The sequence below is a fragment of the Macrobrachium nipponense genome, chromosome 6 (genome assembly GCF_015104395.2).
Source record: "Macrobrachium nipponense isolate FS-2020 chromosome 6, ASM1510439v2, whole genome shotgun sequence".
Classification (NCBI taxonomy): Eukaryota; Metazoa; Arthropoda; class Malacostraca; order Decapoda; family Palaemonidae; genus Macrobrachium; species Macrobrachium nipponense.
This window is the reverse complement of record NC_061108.1, coordinates 81,374,397-81,392,800: the sequence shown is the minus strand read 5'-3', so window position 1 is coordinate 81,392,800 and position 18,404 is coordinate 81,374,397. Positions and strand designations below refer to the sequence as shown.

Genomic DNA, 18,404 nt, shown 5'->3' with positions numbered 1-18,404 from the left:
ACAGCCTTACAGACAACAATACTATTTTATGCCATTTTAAATATTAACCTACTCATGTAATTTACATGCAAGAAATTATTTAAAAAATTTTATTCACACTTACACAGCCAATGCCTTTTTACTTACTCCATCATTCATTTGCTTTTGATCTGAAAAGACTTTTTGTTACAAGCTTTTCATTTGTATGACTGTATTGTTATATTATCGATAGGAATCAGCATGATTATGATCTAAATAAGGTAGGAGGGTTCTTTTTATATATATAAGCATTCAATGTATTACTGAAGTAATATTTACTTTGCATCTTCACCCCAATAAGCCTATGATATTGGAAACAATGATTTCAATCAATCATGAGCTAGCTATGAGTATGCCACATCTACCTAAAACCAACAATGGTGAGAATGAAATATAGAAGCATAGTTAAAATCTCTCAATTTTAAAAATTTCATTGTTCAAAAAAATTTGCGAAACCCACCCATTCATTGTGGCGTGCAGGAAGTACTGGTGAGGAAGTAGGTGATGGATATGAAGAATCAATAGGAAAATTGTCTCTTCTTACATGTACACAAAATCTGTCAAGGGAAAATCATATTACCTATAGAAATAAAAAATTTTCATATTTGTGGTCATCACAACATATATATTCAAAAATTAACCACAATACTATATAAAAAACGTGATTAACTCAATTAGAGTGCCGTACTGTAACAAATATAGCATTACAATTATGTAGGCAAAATAAGGTACTACACAACTAAAAACTCAATTATGCACTACATATGCATTAAAAAGCATGCACACTTATACATGAAAGTTATTATTAAATACAATAATAAAGTGTAAAATAATTTAAAGAACACATTTGCTTCTCATTCCACTTCTGTTTACAACAGCAATGACATATCTAAGACTTAAATATCAAAACAATAGTGCTGTGGCAAAAGATATAGCCATGTTAGTTGAAGATCCATAGCAAGTAGCTCCCACACCATTCCTAAATCAATATAATCAGGAAAGATTTTTTGAATAAATAAAAATCATTGACATCCAAACCTAAAAGGAGGCACTTGAGTGTTGATTACAGGGCACTCTCTTAAATCATTTGCCTCTTGATGAGGTTGAAGAAGTGTCAGCCAATGAAGAGGTTCCTTACAATAAAGCCATCCCCCTCCTATTGGACTAACAGGCCTCACTAACAGCCGAGCCCAGGCATACAACAGCGGTATTGGAATGGATGTCTTGGGGGCCACTTGAAGGGTTTTGACATCTGACATATGAAACAAAAAGAAAGAAACGACTACAGCTACAAAAGAAAATTTAAATTTCTGAATAAACTAGCAGGTGGGTAACAGAACACAATCCATAAGTGAATCGGTAGGAAAAAGTAAAAATTGTACTTGCACACATGCGACAAAGTATAATCTGTCTATAGCTAACATGTTTAAAATCAAACATCATAGCAGACACAACAATAATGGTCCCAACCTGTGCCATATAAAAAATAAAGTGTGAGTTAAGACTTTCAATAAAAACTGGCAATGTTTAATAACTCAAGTGCTTCCATGGAAAGTATAATAGGTAATACTACTGTTTATCATGAAAAACTCCTATGATCACATAATTCATTACAAACAGGAAACTCCATTGTTTTAATAATAGTTTTCCAGAATATTTACTTAGTTTCTGAGGATCTCATCAGTTTAAATATCAGATTAAGTAAACATATGCTCAAAATCTAAAAACCATTATACCAAAAATACCTGAAAAAAACTCTACAATCTTCTCTCATAATTCATCCTTGTTACCTATTAACCAGTAATCTAATTTGAAAAAGAAACTTTACTTCTCCTTCTGTTTTGATATTCATTAAAATGTGGGACCATGAGTAGTAGTCTGCCTTTGATAACAAGTGAAACCAAGCTAATCATATATATAGCACAAGGAAAATAGATATAAGGATGCAATGCTAAAACCAAGAAAAGAACTAAGGACATGGTACATTTCAGGAAATTTTACACAAGTGATAAACTGGAAAGGGTTCACCAGAAATACTCATTTTTAAGTCATCTAACCAGATATTTAAAGAAAGCAATGTTACAAATAAATAAAATGAATAACCAATAAAAATAGGGAAATCTAGGTATAGCATAAAAATATTACAGTACTAGTACAATTATTCCAATAAGGATGGAATATGTTCAATCTAATTACAGTAGAGCCCGGGTACTCGACCGTACTAGAACTCAAAATAACCGGACTTCAACACAAAATTTCTAGTAAATTTTGCATCAGAGCTCAAACAAAAAACTAGAATTCAACTCAATGAAACGTATGATTTTTGTAAATAAAAGTAGCTCGGTTAGTCGCCACTAGTTGCCGTTGTTCAATGCTTGTTAAAAGCCTGTTCGCTCTGCTGCTATTGTTTTGAGCAAGTAGTGCATGCTTGTATATATGGGTATTTCCTTAGTTTTTGTGGTTTTCTATAGTGTACTAGTATTTTGATTCAATCATTGGTCCCAAGCCTGCCATTGCAGACAAGCAGAAGAGGAAAACGGTAAAAACCACAATTGGACTTAAGAAGGAAATAACTGAAAATTATTATAAAAGAGGCATTTGTGTGACACTCCTAAAATCCTGCCATGATTTTTAATGACAGGCTAACCCGTAATGGGTCAATAGTTGTGTGAAAAGTTAACTACCTCACATGTGTCGACACTGTACACAAAACATCTGTAATAATGGTATAGGATAAGCAAGCTCACACTTTGTTATAGGTGTACGATCTATTCCATAATCTTAATAACCGAAAAGCTCTATTAACCTAAATATTTTTTGGAGAAAATTATCATTTGAGACAGTTAAAAGTATATTACAGAATATTAACATTGTAATCATATACCATTTGTATTTGATATTGTTTACGTTCTCAAAATCTTGGCTGATTGAGTACTATTGATATCTTCATTGCCATTATACTTAGCTGCTACAAGAGATGTAATTTAGAGATACTTTTTATTGTAAATTAACAAAGTTGGGTTTGAAAAGTGCACAATACTTGATTGTCTAAGCGTTAAGTTCCGGACATCAATTTCGATAGCTCTGTTACTTATTTTTTGGAGTTGCAGCAAATGACATTGGCAATCGCCTGTTTCTCAATTAAGTTGTTTATGTTGTTACAGGTTGACAATCACTTCATGCGTAATTCAAAAACCCAGAATATCTTAGCAGATGATGAAGCATCACCATAATTACAGTAATATCCCTAACTTGAGCAAGGTTAGGTTCCAGACCCCCTCGTGCAAGGGGAATTTTTGCATAAATCTGGCACGGTCTCTAAAATTGCTAATAAATGCTTACTTCTAGAGTTTGAACACTAAATATATGACTCTAATCATGCTCCCTAATATTAATTTCATTTAAAAGTTAGCTTAATACATTACCCATAAAAAAGAAATAAATCATTGATAAAAATATGGGAGTGTGTGAAGATTACATATGTACAACAAAGTTCTCTCTTCTTTCCCCCTTCAGAGCAACCAATCTATTTTTAGAAGTTTCCTCAACAGATTTTTTTTAAAATTCTTTAATCTGTCTCTTTTTCTTTGTTTCTGACATTCCTTTTCATGAACAAACAGTGCTTTTTATTTGGACTAATACAACTCTTAGGAATATGTGTTTTAGAACAGGCATTTACAGTTACGGAATGTAAAGGTAAAAATATATCAATTAAAAATTACCTAGACTACCACTAACTGAGAGAGAGAGAGAGAATCTTGTTTAAATCATTGATGCTAATCTGGCAACACTCTCCTTCCTGTCACATTACTTGACATATTTGACAGCTCTGGACTTTGAGCTTCTGTGGGGTTAAAAAGAATGATGAGGGAAAGAATTCTTTATATGCATCATTTTGTATTATTATTTGAAAATATTAATAAACATATACTAGATATGTTTAGCTGGTGTACCATAAAAATTCTCTCATCTCAGTAGGAGAGAGAGAGAGATAGAGAAGAGTTGTTCTTACTTAAAAGTGAAATGAAAAGGTTATTTCTTTAAAATACTACAACAAAATTTTGTAATTACAGTTATATTATTATTATTGTTTGAAAATATTAACCCTTTAACGCCGATTGGATGTATTAAACGTCAATATAAATTGTCTGTTGGGTGATGATTGGACGTATGGTACGTCGATATAAAAGTTTTTTTTTTAAATTCGTGGAAAAACAGTTATAGGCCTACTAGGCGAAAACTTTTGAATCACACGCCTTGGGGGATGCTGGGAGCTCACGGATCAAGGCGTTGTTTTGTTTACAATCGTTACCCAGGCGCCCAAGCATGAATTTCTTTCTTCTCGCACTAAAAAGTATCAGTGACACATCTCAGAAATTATTTCGTCACTTTGACATAATTTTTGCACCATTTTATATTAGCCGTTACATGGAGTATTATATATGAAAATGTGCACAATTTCATGTAGAATACAACAAAAAAAAACTCATGGTTGTAGCTTTTATCTGTTTTGAAATATTTTCATATAAATAACGATAAGTGCCAAAATTTCAACCTTCGGTCAACTTTGACTCGACCGAAATGGTAAAAAAACGCAATTGTAAACTAAAACTCTTATACAGTATTCTAGTAATATTAAATCATTTACCTTCATTTTCCAAGATATTGGAAGTCTCTAGCACAATATTTCGATTTATGGTGAATTTATGAAAAAACCTTTTCCTTACGTCCGCGCGATAACTCTTCCGATAAATTTTTTCGTCCGATTGTCGTAATGTTTGCACCATTTTAAATTTGCCGTTACATAAAGTTTTATATATGGAAATGTGCGCAATTTCATGCACAATACAACTAAAAACAACCCATGGTTGTAGCTTTTATCACTTTTGAAATATTTTCATATAAATAACGATGTCCCAAAATATCAACCTTCGGTCAACTTTGACTTGACCGAAATGGTCTAAAAACGCAATTGTAAGCTAAAGCTCTTACATTCTAGTAATATTCAATCATTTACCTTTATTTTTCAACAAATTGGAAGTCTCTAGCACAATATTTTGATTTATGGTGAATTTCTGAAAAAAAAAAAAATCCTTAAGTCCGCGCGGTAACTCTTCCGAAAAAAAAAAAAACAATTTCGTCCGATTGTCGTAATGTTTGCATAGTTTTATATTAGCCGTTACATAAAGTTTTATATATGAAAATGTGCACAATTTCATGTAGAATACTACAAAACACAACCCATGGTTGTAGCTTTTATCAGTTTTGAAATATTTTCATATAAATAACGATAAGTGCCAAAATTTCAACCTTCGGTCAACTTTGACTCAACAGAGATGGTCAAAAAACGCAAATGTAAGCTAAAATTATTACATTCTAGTAATATTCAATCATTTACCTTAATTTTGCAACAAATTGGAAGTCTCTAGCATAATATTTCAATTTATGGTGAATTTATGAAATAAACTTTTTCCTTACGTCAGCTCTGTAACTCTTCCGAAAAAATCATAAATTTTTTCGTCCGATTGTCGTAATGTTTGCACCATTTTAAATTAGCCGTTACATAAAGTTTTATATATGAAAATGTGCACAATTTCATGTGGAATACAACAATAAACAACCTATGGTTCTAGCTTTTAACAGTTTTGAAGTATTTTCATATAAATAACGATAAATGGAAAAAATTCGTCCTTGGGTCAACTTTAACTCGACTGAAATGGTCACAAACTGCAATTGTAAGCTACAACACTTACAGTCTAGTAATATTCAATCAATTACCTTCATTTCGCAATAAATTTTTGAAAAGTTTTTTTTTAACATCCGCACGTTACAAATTCATGCATCATTTTGTGATAATATTTTCTCTGTGTTGCCTTAATCGTTTTACAATGTATTATATACAAAAATGATCGCAATTTAGTGTACAATACAACGAAAAAAAGTAACTCGTTAGCTTTAACCGTTTTGCTCACAGCGCGATTTGTATACAATTATATATGAAATTTTTTTTCGGACAGTCATATATCTCAATATTTATATATAATAATGATATTTTTTTCATTTCTGATGGTTGCATACTAAACTTCAGGCAATGAGACAAAAAAAGGAGCCACATAACTATGTGTACCCTAAGAATTTTCTCATTTCAGTAAAAGAGAGAGAGAGAGATAAATTACTATTTTTATTATTTAATGTTATTTAATTTACACATAAAAGCTTGAAAACTTATAAACTACATAAAAAATATTGAACAAATACCTTTGTAGCATTTCTCCAGAATTCAAAAATGTTGCTTTTGTGTTCGTGTGTCTGTGAAATACTCGCGTATCATAATTAGTTAGATTCCTATGAAAAGTTATTCCTATTGTGAATTCACAAATCAATTTGCGTAAGATTGAGGTATTACCAGTCAAACCTCAGTTTTCATATGCCTCTCTTTTTGTACCCTTTGGTTTTCGCATACTTTTTTTTTCTACGAAATTTGGTCTCCGTTATCGTACATTTCCTCGGTTTTCATACACTCGAAAATGCTCCATCCAGGGCCCAGCAGTGTGACTTGGCCCTGTATCAAGCACCTAAACAAAGTATCCCATCTTCTTTCATGACCCATGCTACTTTTGTGTTCGTTGTTTTTGTGCCTTTTCTGCTTCTTTGAGTGCAACTGCTAAATAAACCATTATGGGGCCAAAGAAAGTTCCAAGTGCTAGCCCTTCTGTAAAAAAGGCGAGAAACTCTATAGAATTTAATAAAGAACTTGTAGCAAAGTGTAGGAGGAAGTTGCATTCTGATCTCAGTGAGAAAATGCTTACAAGAAGTACTGCTGTTAGTGAATTTAAGGCCAGCTGAGGTTGGTTTGAAAAATTCAGAAAATGAATGGGCATACATAACGTGCATACTTCAGGGATTAAGGACATGTTTGTAAAATGGAATGATGTAAGAGATTTTGAGGAAAATTAAGATATTTTGGGGAGAATTATCATCCCAACAAAGAAGTTGTAATCTGGCACTCTCTTACATCATTTGCATTTTCATGAGGTAACGACAAATACCAGTGCTACTAAGGAAACCATTAATACTGACATTTAAAATAGTTATATCAATCCTATGCTGTGCTTAACTTTAGACAAATTTTTAAAAAATGCCTAAAAGAAAAGTCTCTGGTAAGTTGTTTTGCGACAGGGGTCCAGTAACTCTCAAGCTAGTCCTAGTGCCAGTAAAAAAACGAAATGGGGAAGTAACCTCAGATAGTGCCAGTAAAAAACGAAGAGAATTAACCCCAGATAGGTCCTTGATACCTGATATCATTCTGGACAGAGACTTCCCTTCCAAACAAAAACCTCTCCTCCTCCTTCTCCCCTCCTGTTTGTCTTCCATACCCTAATAAGTGTTTTCCATAAAGGTAAGTGATGTTAAATGTTCAATTATTCATTTCATTAGTCATTTATATTTATTTCTCATTGTTTTCTGTAAGTAAAACTGTGTTTATTCCCTATAAAATCTATCAAAAAAATATTTTTGGGGGTCTGGAACACATTAATTGTATTTACATTATTCTTTATGGGAATTATTGCTTCGGTTTTCGTACATTTCGGATTTTGTGGGAGGTTCTGAAACAGATTATGTACGAAAACTGAGGTTCCACTGTATTATTACCATATTATCAAATTACAGTAGTACCTCGAGATACGAAAGGCTCAACTTACGAAAAACTTGAGATACGAAAGCCAATGCAAAAAATTTTACTGCTCTACATACGAAAAGTTTTCAAGAGACGAAAGGTTTCTGAAAGTCCGAGATTCGCCCAGATAACAATTTTGAAACTTGCGCCGCGCGCCGCCATTTTAGTACTAGTAGACTCGCCACCATCCTCCTGCTCTCCCATTGGTTCCTGATGCAAGTCACCACCATGAAATCCTTCTCTCCTATTGGACAGCATCCCTCCCATCATGCATCTTATACGTATACGTGGTGGCGTACCTATCTCGGTCTCTTCATACCAACATCTCTATCGTACGCACACGGCTTTCGTTCGGTCCAACGATTTCGTTTAGTAACGTAAATTCGTTAGTGATTTTGTTGCAGTATACTATTAAAGTGTTGTGCGGAAACTTTATTGTGTTACTTATAAGTAAATTACGTACAAAATAACGTAGTCATGGGTCCCAAGAAAGTTGAAATTCACAGAAAGAAGCGCATGCTCTCTTTGGAGACAAAGATGGAGATCATCAAGAAGTACGAAGCTGGTATGCGATTGAGTGTGATCGCAAAGGAATACGGCAGTAATCCGTTGACAATAGGCACCATCCTTAAACAGAAGGATGCCATCAAAGCAGCTACACCGTCGAAGGGCATCACTATTTTGTCCAGCAAGAGGACCCACGTGCACGACGAGATGGAACGGCTGCTCCTCATCTGGATAAAAGACAAAGAAATCGCTATTTTTGGTGATTTGATTGCGCAGGCGGAAGACGACGGAGGGGAAGGGACTTCAACGCAAACCCCAGAGTTCAAAAGGAACTAAAAGTATCAAATCTTTACAAATTCTGTCTTAACAATTACTGTGGTTGCTCAAATGTTGGAAGAATGAATCTAAAAATCTACATGGCAGTACAATGAGATTAAGAAAGGCATGAAGAGGGTTTAAGGCTTATCTTGGGATGGCAGGGTAGCTTTGTTAAGTGTTACAACTTGAAGAAATTATTTCAGAAAATCAACACTGGCTCACACCAGGTAGCATCTTCATTCCCAGAAGATCTCAAGGAAGTCAAGAGGGGAAATGTTACCTTCTCAACAAATCCATCAGTTCTAAATCAGTTCTAATTAAACAGGTTTGTTTTTAAAAGGTCCAATCACACTTTCATCCACTGAAATGTAATGCATGTCCCTGGATTCAGGGAGTGGAAAGAGCACCTTTCTTTGGTGCTTTGCTATGGCAGCCCTTGTGAACCAAGCAAACCCTCCCCTGTATGCATGCATTTTGGCAATATATAAAGAAGGCTTGGGCGATGGCCATATTATTCTAGGAATGGCCACAAGTTATTTCATTTCTAAGGTAAAGAAATACATATCTAAAAGAGAAGAGACTGCTACTCAAAGTCATTTCATAACTGACCATGCTCCAAGCCATCCCCAATCTCTTAGTGCCAAGAATGTAGAAGCCCTCCTAGTTCAACATTACTGCAGTAGCCACCTGTTTATGGTATTTCAAGTGCGCTTGGCAACTTTAACTCACCTCACCTTTGGGAATAATTGTGCCATCTCTCATGCTAATATTTCTGCACTATCATGAGTTTATGGAAAAGCTTCACAAATGCTGATAAATCTGAACTTATATGTGAGACTGTCAATGAATATTGGAAGGTATTATGGGGGTAGTCAAAACTTCAAAGACCCTCACAACTGATGTAGGGGTCAGAAATATCTTGAAAGTTGCACCAAGTTAATTTCCAAGACAATGTCAAGGAACATAAAGAATATAAAGACCTTACATATGAAAAACTTGAAGATCTGCCAATATTCTCCAAAGTAGCTGATAATGGCCATTGGTTTGGACACTTTTTCAGCAAGTACAAGGCGAATCTGATGTGTATTAGCACATGAATCTTCAAAGGAAAGAAGTGACCTTATCGTCTCACAAATAAAAGCGTATCTAAAACCATCTTAGTACAACACTTGTTTGGTGAGGCAAAGAAAAAGAACAGCTTCCTATCAAAATGTTTGTCACTAAAAGATAAATAACTATGAAGCTATAACTTCCAACAGTCAAGAGATCTTCAGTCCTCAACCTCTGAAGCTCCTGACAACACTGAGGAGTTGAATTTTCAAGGCTTGAAGATCCTTAGCTGTTAACCACCATAGCTCCTGAAGCATCCTGCACAGTATCTTCTGCTAGTTCTTCTAACAAAAACAATCCTTCTGAAGTCCTGCCCAGAGGATTCAAATTCGGCTGATGTGCCACCAATTGCATTCAGTGCAATACATCTCATCAATTCACCACATAAGCATTATATACATCATAAAGTATTCATAATCTTCAATCAAACTTCACTGTAATCATCAAATGAAATTGCCAGGATTTAGGCAAGTGTTAGTGGAGATATACATATATATATATATATATAATATATATATAGATATATATATATATATATATATAGTATATATATATACACACACACACACACCACACATACACTAGCTGTACCCAGCCACACGTTGCTGTGGCTCAATCTGGTTAAATGTTAAAGAAAGAAAAGAGAAAGCTCATTTCTCTTACTCTCTCCAACTATCACTGCCTCTCTCTCTCTCTTTCTTCTCACTAATACCAACTTTCTCTCTCTCTCTCTCTCTCTCTCCTCCCAAACAACTGCCCTTCTCTGTCTCTCTCACTCACTTTTTCCATCTTTCTCATACCAAACACCCCTCTACCCTCTCTCTCTCTCTCTCTCTCTCTACTCTCTCTCTCTCCTCTCTCTCTCTCTCTCTCTCTCTCTCTCTCTTCCTCTCCCTCTTGCTCCTTTCCCTTACTCTCCCTTTCTCTCTCCAACAATCACTGTCTCTTACCCCTCTTTCTTCTGACTAATACCAACTCTCTCTAACCTTACCTGTTTTTTTCCTATTTCTTCTCTCTAACTTCCTCTCCCTCTCATTCTCTCTCTGTTAACCCCCTTTTCAAACTCCACCCTCTTTGATGTCATTGATGTTTACCCTATAGTATTCTTTTTCCAAATGATAAGTCATGTGGAGAAATTATGTATGATAAATTCGTAAAGTAACTAAGTCTACGGGAATAACTAGCCCCATTTCATGGGCAGAACCAGCCCTGTTTCAGGGAATCCCTTCTCATCCCCCCCCCTTCAGAGCAGGGGGGGGGGGGGGGTATAGGATGAAACCCCTATTATAAAAACATGCATATTCGAATTAAATGTTGTATCAAAATTTCCAAGTAATCGGTGAAGAACTTTCAGAGATTCAAGATTTTGAATAAACGAACATTTACTATATATATATATATATATATATATATATATATATATATATATATATATATATATATATATATATTTCTGGGCTCAGCTCGTGTCGCTGCGCGAAATATCCTTTAATCTATTATTTCTAGGGTAAATGTACTAACACATACCAGAGAATAAATAAATAAAGAAAAAGGTCAGTACAACTGACTCGCTCACCCTCCAAGAGGGTGTCGGTATGAACACTATGGCGAGTGAGACCACTACCACGAGCCGAATGCCAATAGAAATCTCCCACTACAAAATCCCCACAAGAGGAGAGCCGACCCACAGAGTGGGCAGCAACTACTACTACTCCATCCCATGCTGCCGACTGCTGCGCCTCTGGTGGCCATCCTTTTCAGTTAGCGCACACGGTATACACGTGCCCTTTTTTACTCTGTGTTATTTGTGCCCTTTTCTTTGGATTTATTTATCATGGAGCGTGCAGCCATCGCAGCAGCTAAGTTAAGTACTCAGTGTTTATTGCTAATTGGTTTTTTCCGGCCCTGAGCCCGTATTTGCCGTTTTTTAGGTATAAATACGAACTCTAGGTCGGAAGCATGGCAGCATGGTTCTGCCTCGTGGCGGGTTCGTTCTTGGTCTCCCATACCCAGAACATTCCCTTACTTTAGTACGCTCTATTTTAATCATCCGTTTTGTTTTAGGGTACAGTCTACACGGTTTTTGTCATGCATGCATGTCTTTTACCTTATGTAGGCTCCTTCTATCCAGACCCTAGCCACGGCTCTTAGTATCGGCCCCGGCTAGCTTTGAGTGGTAGACTTTCCTTCGGGTTAGTCGTACACTCCTGGATTTTTTCTCCTACTATTTTGTTTTCTTCCTTTCATGTTTTATTCATTTTATATTATATTATGTTTAGGTTAGTGTAGGCGTCTGGCTTCATTTAGCCTAGGTTAGGGCCCATAGGGCCCATATGCTACCGCTCCTCAGTTCGGTTGCTTCCCGATAGCATCTCTCTGATCAGCCGGTTGTGTTTTCTAGGCCTTATTGTTTCATTGTTTTGTTGTTACCGCCCCGTGGTCACTACGTGATCACGGAGCAGCCAGACGCCTGTCCAGTCATCTTCCCCCCTCCCGCTCTTCCATAGAGTCGGGGGGTGGGTTGGTCTACCCATGCTCGCTCCGCATACCCGAGCCTGCCTCCCTCTCCCCCCAGGCGGAGGGAGTAGAGGGACGGGACAGACCCAGACTGGACTCGACCTCTCCAGCTTCTCGGTCCGGCCGGATGGTAAAGGTGGGGGGGACTGGCCTTTCCCCCCTCCGTCGCTTACTTCCGTCGCTCCGTTGCTAGCCCGAGTCTGTTTGTCCTCTCGCCCTTTCCCACCTTACTGGGGCTCCTTTGCCACCGGAGCCCCGGCATCCAGCAGAAAGGTGCTAGTCCACCCAGCAGGGTGGACCGGGATATACAGTTGGTCTCTACTAACCACTCCGTCTCGCTGAGTCACGACACTCCGCCACGCACTGGACTTAGTCCGGTACGTTCGTATTTTATAGGTTTAAGTTCTGTTATGTTAAACTAGTAAGTTTATCTTAAGCTACCTTAAACCATCCCCCCTCCCTTACCTGTCTCACCGGATCTCTCCGGGGTTATAGCCTATTCAGGCGTTAAGGGAGGGGTTATGCCCAAATTTTTTCCGAGCTCCGGCATGCAACGGAGTTCTTCTGTCCTTTAGCCTGTAAGTGATAGCCTTTAAGATACTCATGTGTCTTTTCACTTACAGACCACCAACTGTGAGCATCCGGGATGCGCCGCCACACTTCAAGACCCATGTGGACATGAAGTTTGCCGGTCCCATGCTCCATGCGCGACTCCGCACGGGGACATCCAGGTCTGGTATCACGAGACGTGCACATCTGTTATGATCTGGTGAGCCAGCTTTTAGACGGGGTAAGTATTCCAACTCGTTAGCCAGTCCCCATTTTGTTATAATTCTTAAGTTTTCTAAATTCAATCTTCCAAACTTAAGATAAAAATTCATGGGGTTTTGCAGCCCCTATAATTTTAAGTTAAGCTTTAAATTTAGTTTTAGTTTTAAGTTTAATCTTAAAATCTAATCAATACCCTCTCTTCCAGGCTCCGGCTGTGAGGGATACCGCACTGGCAACCCTGCGGGCCTGGGTCGGCGGTTTTGGGAAGAACGCCGCCAAGGGTATGCCCTACATTCTTGAAAAGAAGTTGGCTGGTTACTGATCTTCCCCACGGAGGCAAGTCAACAGGCTACGTCGACCCAGCAGAGGCTGGCTGGCCCCGACTATCGCTTTCATTCAGCAACAGCTTGCTGCCTCGTTGACGGATCAAGGCCAGGACATCTCCTCGGAAGTCGCGACATTGGACATTTTAATATTGAACCTATGGTAGGTGTAGACGACCTGTTGGTCGAGGTAGGTACGTTGGACGCCCAAGGGATGCCCTTGGGTGCCACTGGATCTTCTACCCCTGCAACCTCTCCATCCTTCCAAGGCTTTACAGGTACAGAATTATATACTTCTCCTGACGCTTCCGTTAGACCCAAGGTCAAAGGTCAAGCTGTAAAAACCTTGACTAAGACGTCGTCGTCGTCTAAAAAGACGGCGTCGGCGTCATCTTCTTCTCGTAAGTCTCCGGCTAGAAATCCCGGAGCAGAGAGGTCTAAAGCTTCTGGGTCCGGCTCTAAATCCTCTAGGAGTAGATCCTCCAGGGAGAGATCACACACTCCAGCGGAGTCGACAGTCCCACTACCCTTGGTTCCAGTTCAGAGCCACCCTTCCACCTCCGCAGCAGCTCCGGTTTCTTTGGATTCCAACGCTGGTCTGTTGCAACAAGTGGGCGATCTGGTTGGTTCTCTGAAAACCAGTATGGAACAAATGTTCTCCCGGTTGTCTGATAGGATCAACTCTCAGGACAACATTATAGCCGGACTGAGCCAAGCTCCACTAGCTTCTTCCCCACCTTTCAGCACAGGGGGAGCCCAATTACCCCCGTATGACTCTCTACCTCCGTTCTCAATGAACAATCCTTGGAGAGTAGCGTCATACGCCCCCTTCCAAGACGGGCTTATCTCTATCCCGGAATGTGGAACTCGGAGGATTGAAGACTTCGAGTTCTACCCGGAAGACCTTCAGCCTCCGTTCATCGGCTACGCCAGGCTCACCGCCTCGGCCATGACTCGGGACGATAAGGTACCGAAAGAGACAGTCCTCTATTCACGAGACCAGGCTCAGAGAGAATGGCTCAGGTGTCTAGAGGACATGGATTGTTCCAATACAAAGATTCAACCATTTAAGAGTCCTTTTACGATCTTTACAATGGAAGAGAGTACCCCGCTCCCTTTCTTGACAAAGATCGCTACAACCACCATTCCAGCAGCCCAGAAGGGGGATTCGATGCCTCAGCTGAAAGAAGCGGACCCTACGTCTACTTTATCCCTCAGCCGGTGAGTTGTGGGAAGATTTGCCCAACACCTTTTCAGCGGGCAAACTCAAACCAGACTGTGCTATGGAGCAGTTTGGTGAGAAGCTACCTAGGCTTCCGGATAGCCTTATTCAGGCGGAATTTGATGCTAAATCGAGGTTAGCCAGGTCTATTAATACCATGGCCATGACCGAGGTGGCTACCATTTCCTATGGTTCTGAGCCACTCTTTAAGCTTCTCACCAAGTCTCTGACTCAAACGGTGCAGTCTGATATGTTTGAGTTCGCCACGGCTAGGACGAATTGTAGGAAACATGTCCTCCAAGAAGCAACAATTCGGCATGAGCCGAATAAGTTGCTTACATCGAGCATCTGGGGGAGCAGACCTCTTCCCAGAGGCGATGGTGAAGGAGGTCCAGGCAGAGGCTACGAGATTAAACCAAAGCCTTAAAGATCGTTGGGGTCTTACGGCCAAGAGACGCCAAGATCAAGTGGTCAGGGGTAAGGCTCAAAGGAAACCCAGACGTTTCCAGCCCTACCAGAAGAAACAGCCACGCTTTACTCAGCAGGTTCCAGCTGTCCCGTTGGTGCAAGCAGCCCAACCTTCTACCTCCAAGGCTCAGTCGCAGCCAATCTATGTTATTTCCCCCCAGCCTCAACCCTCCACCTCTTACGCTCTCTCTCCAGCCTACAATCAAGTCTTCGAGGGTCAGGCTTCCCAGAAGTATGACCGCTCGGGTAAGGGAGGCAGAGGTAAGCGATCCTTTTGTGGGAGAGGATCGGGAGGGCCCTTCAATAGAGGAAAGCATTTCAGGGGAGGCCGTGGAGGCTACCAAAACCAATGAGGATTTTCAGGTAGGAGGGAGACTGTTTCACTTCCGCCACCGGTGGAACTTCAGCAAGTGGGCGCAGAGCATTGTGTCAAAAGGCCTGGGTTGGAGCTGGATAGCGGACCCGCCCCCATCCAGACCTTTCCGCCAACTTCCATCCAAAGAATTGACGGAGTATGCGGAGGACCTCCTTCAGAAAGGAGCAATAGCGAGAGTCAACAGGTTAAAATTTCAAGGACGCTTATTCAGCGTGCCAAAGAAAGGCTCACAAAAAAGAAGGGTAATCTTAGACTTGTCCCGCTTAAACTTAGCCATTCGCTGCGACAAGTTCAAGATGCTCACGATCTCGCAGGTACGGACCTTACTTCCCCGTGGGGCCGTCACCACCTCTATCGATCTTACAGACGCTTACTATCATATCCCTATTGCAAGACACTTCCGTCCGTATCTGGGCTTCAAAATAGGAGACCAGACATTCTCCTTCAAGGTAGTTCCTTTCGGGCTCAACGTAGCACCCAGGGTGTTCACGAAGTTGGCGGAAGTGGTGGTTCAACAACTAAGGTCGCAAGGGGTTATGGTAGTAGCGTATCTCGACGATTGGTTAATCTGGGCTCCAACAGTCGAGGAATGCCACAAAGCAACACTGAAAGTGATTCAGTTCCTGGAATATCTAGGTTTCAAGATAAACAGGACCAAGTCAAGACTCACTCTGGAGTCAAACTTTCAGTGGCTGGGCATTCAATGGAATCTATCCTCCCATACTCTGTCGATTCCATCAACCAAGAGGAAAGAAATAGCGAAGTCAGTCAAGCAATTTCTGAGTCACAAAACTGGCGTCGAGAAGAACTCAGGAAAGGATCCTGGGTTCACTCCAGTTTGCATCAGTGACAAACATCTTGATGAAAGCCAAACTGAAAGACCTAACCAGAATCTGGCGCTCACGAGCAAATGTCAGGTCCAGGGACAAATTATCCTCAGTCCCTCAGATTCTACGGAATCGACTTCGCCCGTGGGCAAAAGTCAAGAACTTATCGGTTTCAGTACCCCTTCAGTTTCCTCCTCCGGGGATCACCATCCACACAGACGCTTCATTAAGCGGTTGGGGAGGATATTCCCAGTTCAAGAAAGTTCAGGGAACTTAGTCACTTCAGTTCCGTCAGTTCCATATAAACGTACTGGAAGCAATGGCAGTGTTCTTGACCCTAAAAAGGTTACGTCCGCCAAAGTACTCCCACATAAAGCTAGTCTTGGACAGCGCAGTGGTAGTACATTGTATAAACAGGGGAGGCTCCAAATCGCGCCATCTAAATCATGTCATGGTAGCCATCTTCTCCCTGGCGGACAAGTTCAGTTGGCACCTCTCCTCCACCCATATAGCTGGAGTGAGAAACGTCATAGCAGATGCTCTATCCCGATCAGTACCTCTAGAGTCGGATGGTCACTGGACAACAGTTCGTTCCAATGGATTCTTCAGAGAGTTCCAGGCCTACAAGTGGATCTCTTCGCATCCCAAGCGAACCACAAACTCCCATGTTATGTGGCCCCCAACCTGGACCCTCTGGCCTATGCCACGGACGCCCTGGCCTAGACTGGAACAAACTGGGAGAAGATTTATGTCTTTCCTCCAGTGAATCTTCTCATGAAGGTACTGAACAAACTCAGGACATTCAAGGGTCAAGTGGCTCTAGTAGCCCCAGACTGGCCGAAGAGCAATTGGTACCCTCTAATTCTGGAACTGGGTCTTCGCCCTCTTCGGATTCCCAGTCCCAAGCTCTCCCAGTCAGTACAAACGAAGACTGTGTTCGCTTCCTCAGGAATTCTCAAAACCCTAACTTTATGGATTTCATGAAGTTTGCAGCGAAAAGGGATGCGAATATTGACCCTCAAAATATTCTCTTCTTGGAATCCGATAAAAGGGATTCAACTTTGAGACAGTATGATGCTGCTGTCAAAAAGTTAGCAACCTTCCTGAGAGAATCAGATATTAGAATCATGACATCAATTCAGCTATATCCTTTTTCAGATCTTTATTTGAAAAAGGCTTAGCAGCTAGCACCATTACGACAAACAAGTCAGCCTTGAAAAAGATTTTTCAATTTGGTTTCAACATAGACTTGACAGACTCCTACTTCTCGTCTATTCCCAAGGCGTGTGCTAGACTTAGACCTTCTGTAAGGCCTACGTCAGTATCATGGTTCTTAAATGATGTTCTAAAGCTGGCTTCAGAAACTGATAATGACACATGTTCTTTTATAATGCTCTTAAGAAAAACTCTATTTTTATTAAGCTTGGCCTCAGGAGCTAGAATTTCAGAACTGTCGGCATATCCAGAGATCCCAGGATCATATTCAGTTCCTTCCCACAGGGGAAGTGCTACTTTCTCCGAACATAGTTTTATAGCTAAGAATGAAGATCCTTTGATGAGGTGGGAACCATGGAAGGTACTACCCCTTCCACAAGATATATCTCTTTGCCCAGTATCAACCTTACGAGCCTTTCTGTCTAGGACCTCCTCATCCTCATCGGGTCCTCTCTTTAAGAGAGAAAAAGGTGGTACTTTATCTATTAAAGGCATCAGGCAGAAACAAATCCTGTACTTTATTAAACAAGCCAATCCTGACTCTTTTCCAAAAGCACATGATGTCAGGGCAGTAGCCACCTCAATTAACTATTTCCAACATATGAACTTCGATGAGTTGAAAAAATATACTGGATGGAAATCGCCGACAGTATTTAAACGTCATTACTTAAAGTCCTTGGAAGCTCTGAATTTTCCAGAGCAGTGGCGGCGGGTAACATAGTTTCCCCCGACTCTGCCTAATCTTTAGTAGAAGATCCAGTCCTCCTTTCTACCTGTCTCACCCAACAGTTCGTCTATTCCTGCCTTGTTCATCTACGGTTACCTTGTGTCTTAGCTGCTTTTATGATGATATGGTGGGTGTCCCTTATTTTTTGCTAGGGACACTCACAATCGATTGTATATATTGATCTCTTGGATGTGATCCCCTTATTTTTATGCTAGGGGATACATCTTAATTTGTAATGGTTACGGGTTTTGTATATTAAGTTATATACATTCCTTTATATATTGTTATTATTGAAGTTTGTTCTGTTCAACTTATTGTCTTAATTGC

General features: G+C 39.9%; 1 protein-coding gene across 4 annotated transcripts in view; it reads right to left on the bottom strand.

The window, feature by feature from the left end:
- LOC135216276 (intermembrane lipid transfer protein VPS13D-like) overlaps positions 1–18,404 on the bottom strand; it is a 999,641-nt gene that overhangs the window by 394,343 nt on the left and 586,894 nt on the right. For 3 of the 4 annotated variants that reach the window (XM_064251439.1, XM_064251442.1, XM_064251441.1), the window contains one exon: positions 479–575. In XM_064251439.1, coding sequence (XP_064107509.1) covers positions 479–575 — 97 coding nt within the window. Of the gene's footprint in view, positions 1–478; positions 576–1,056; positions 1,271–18,404 lie in introns of all 4 variants that reach the window. The other variant, XM_064251440.1, reaches the window with a different exon arrangement.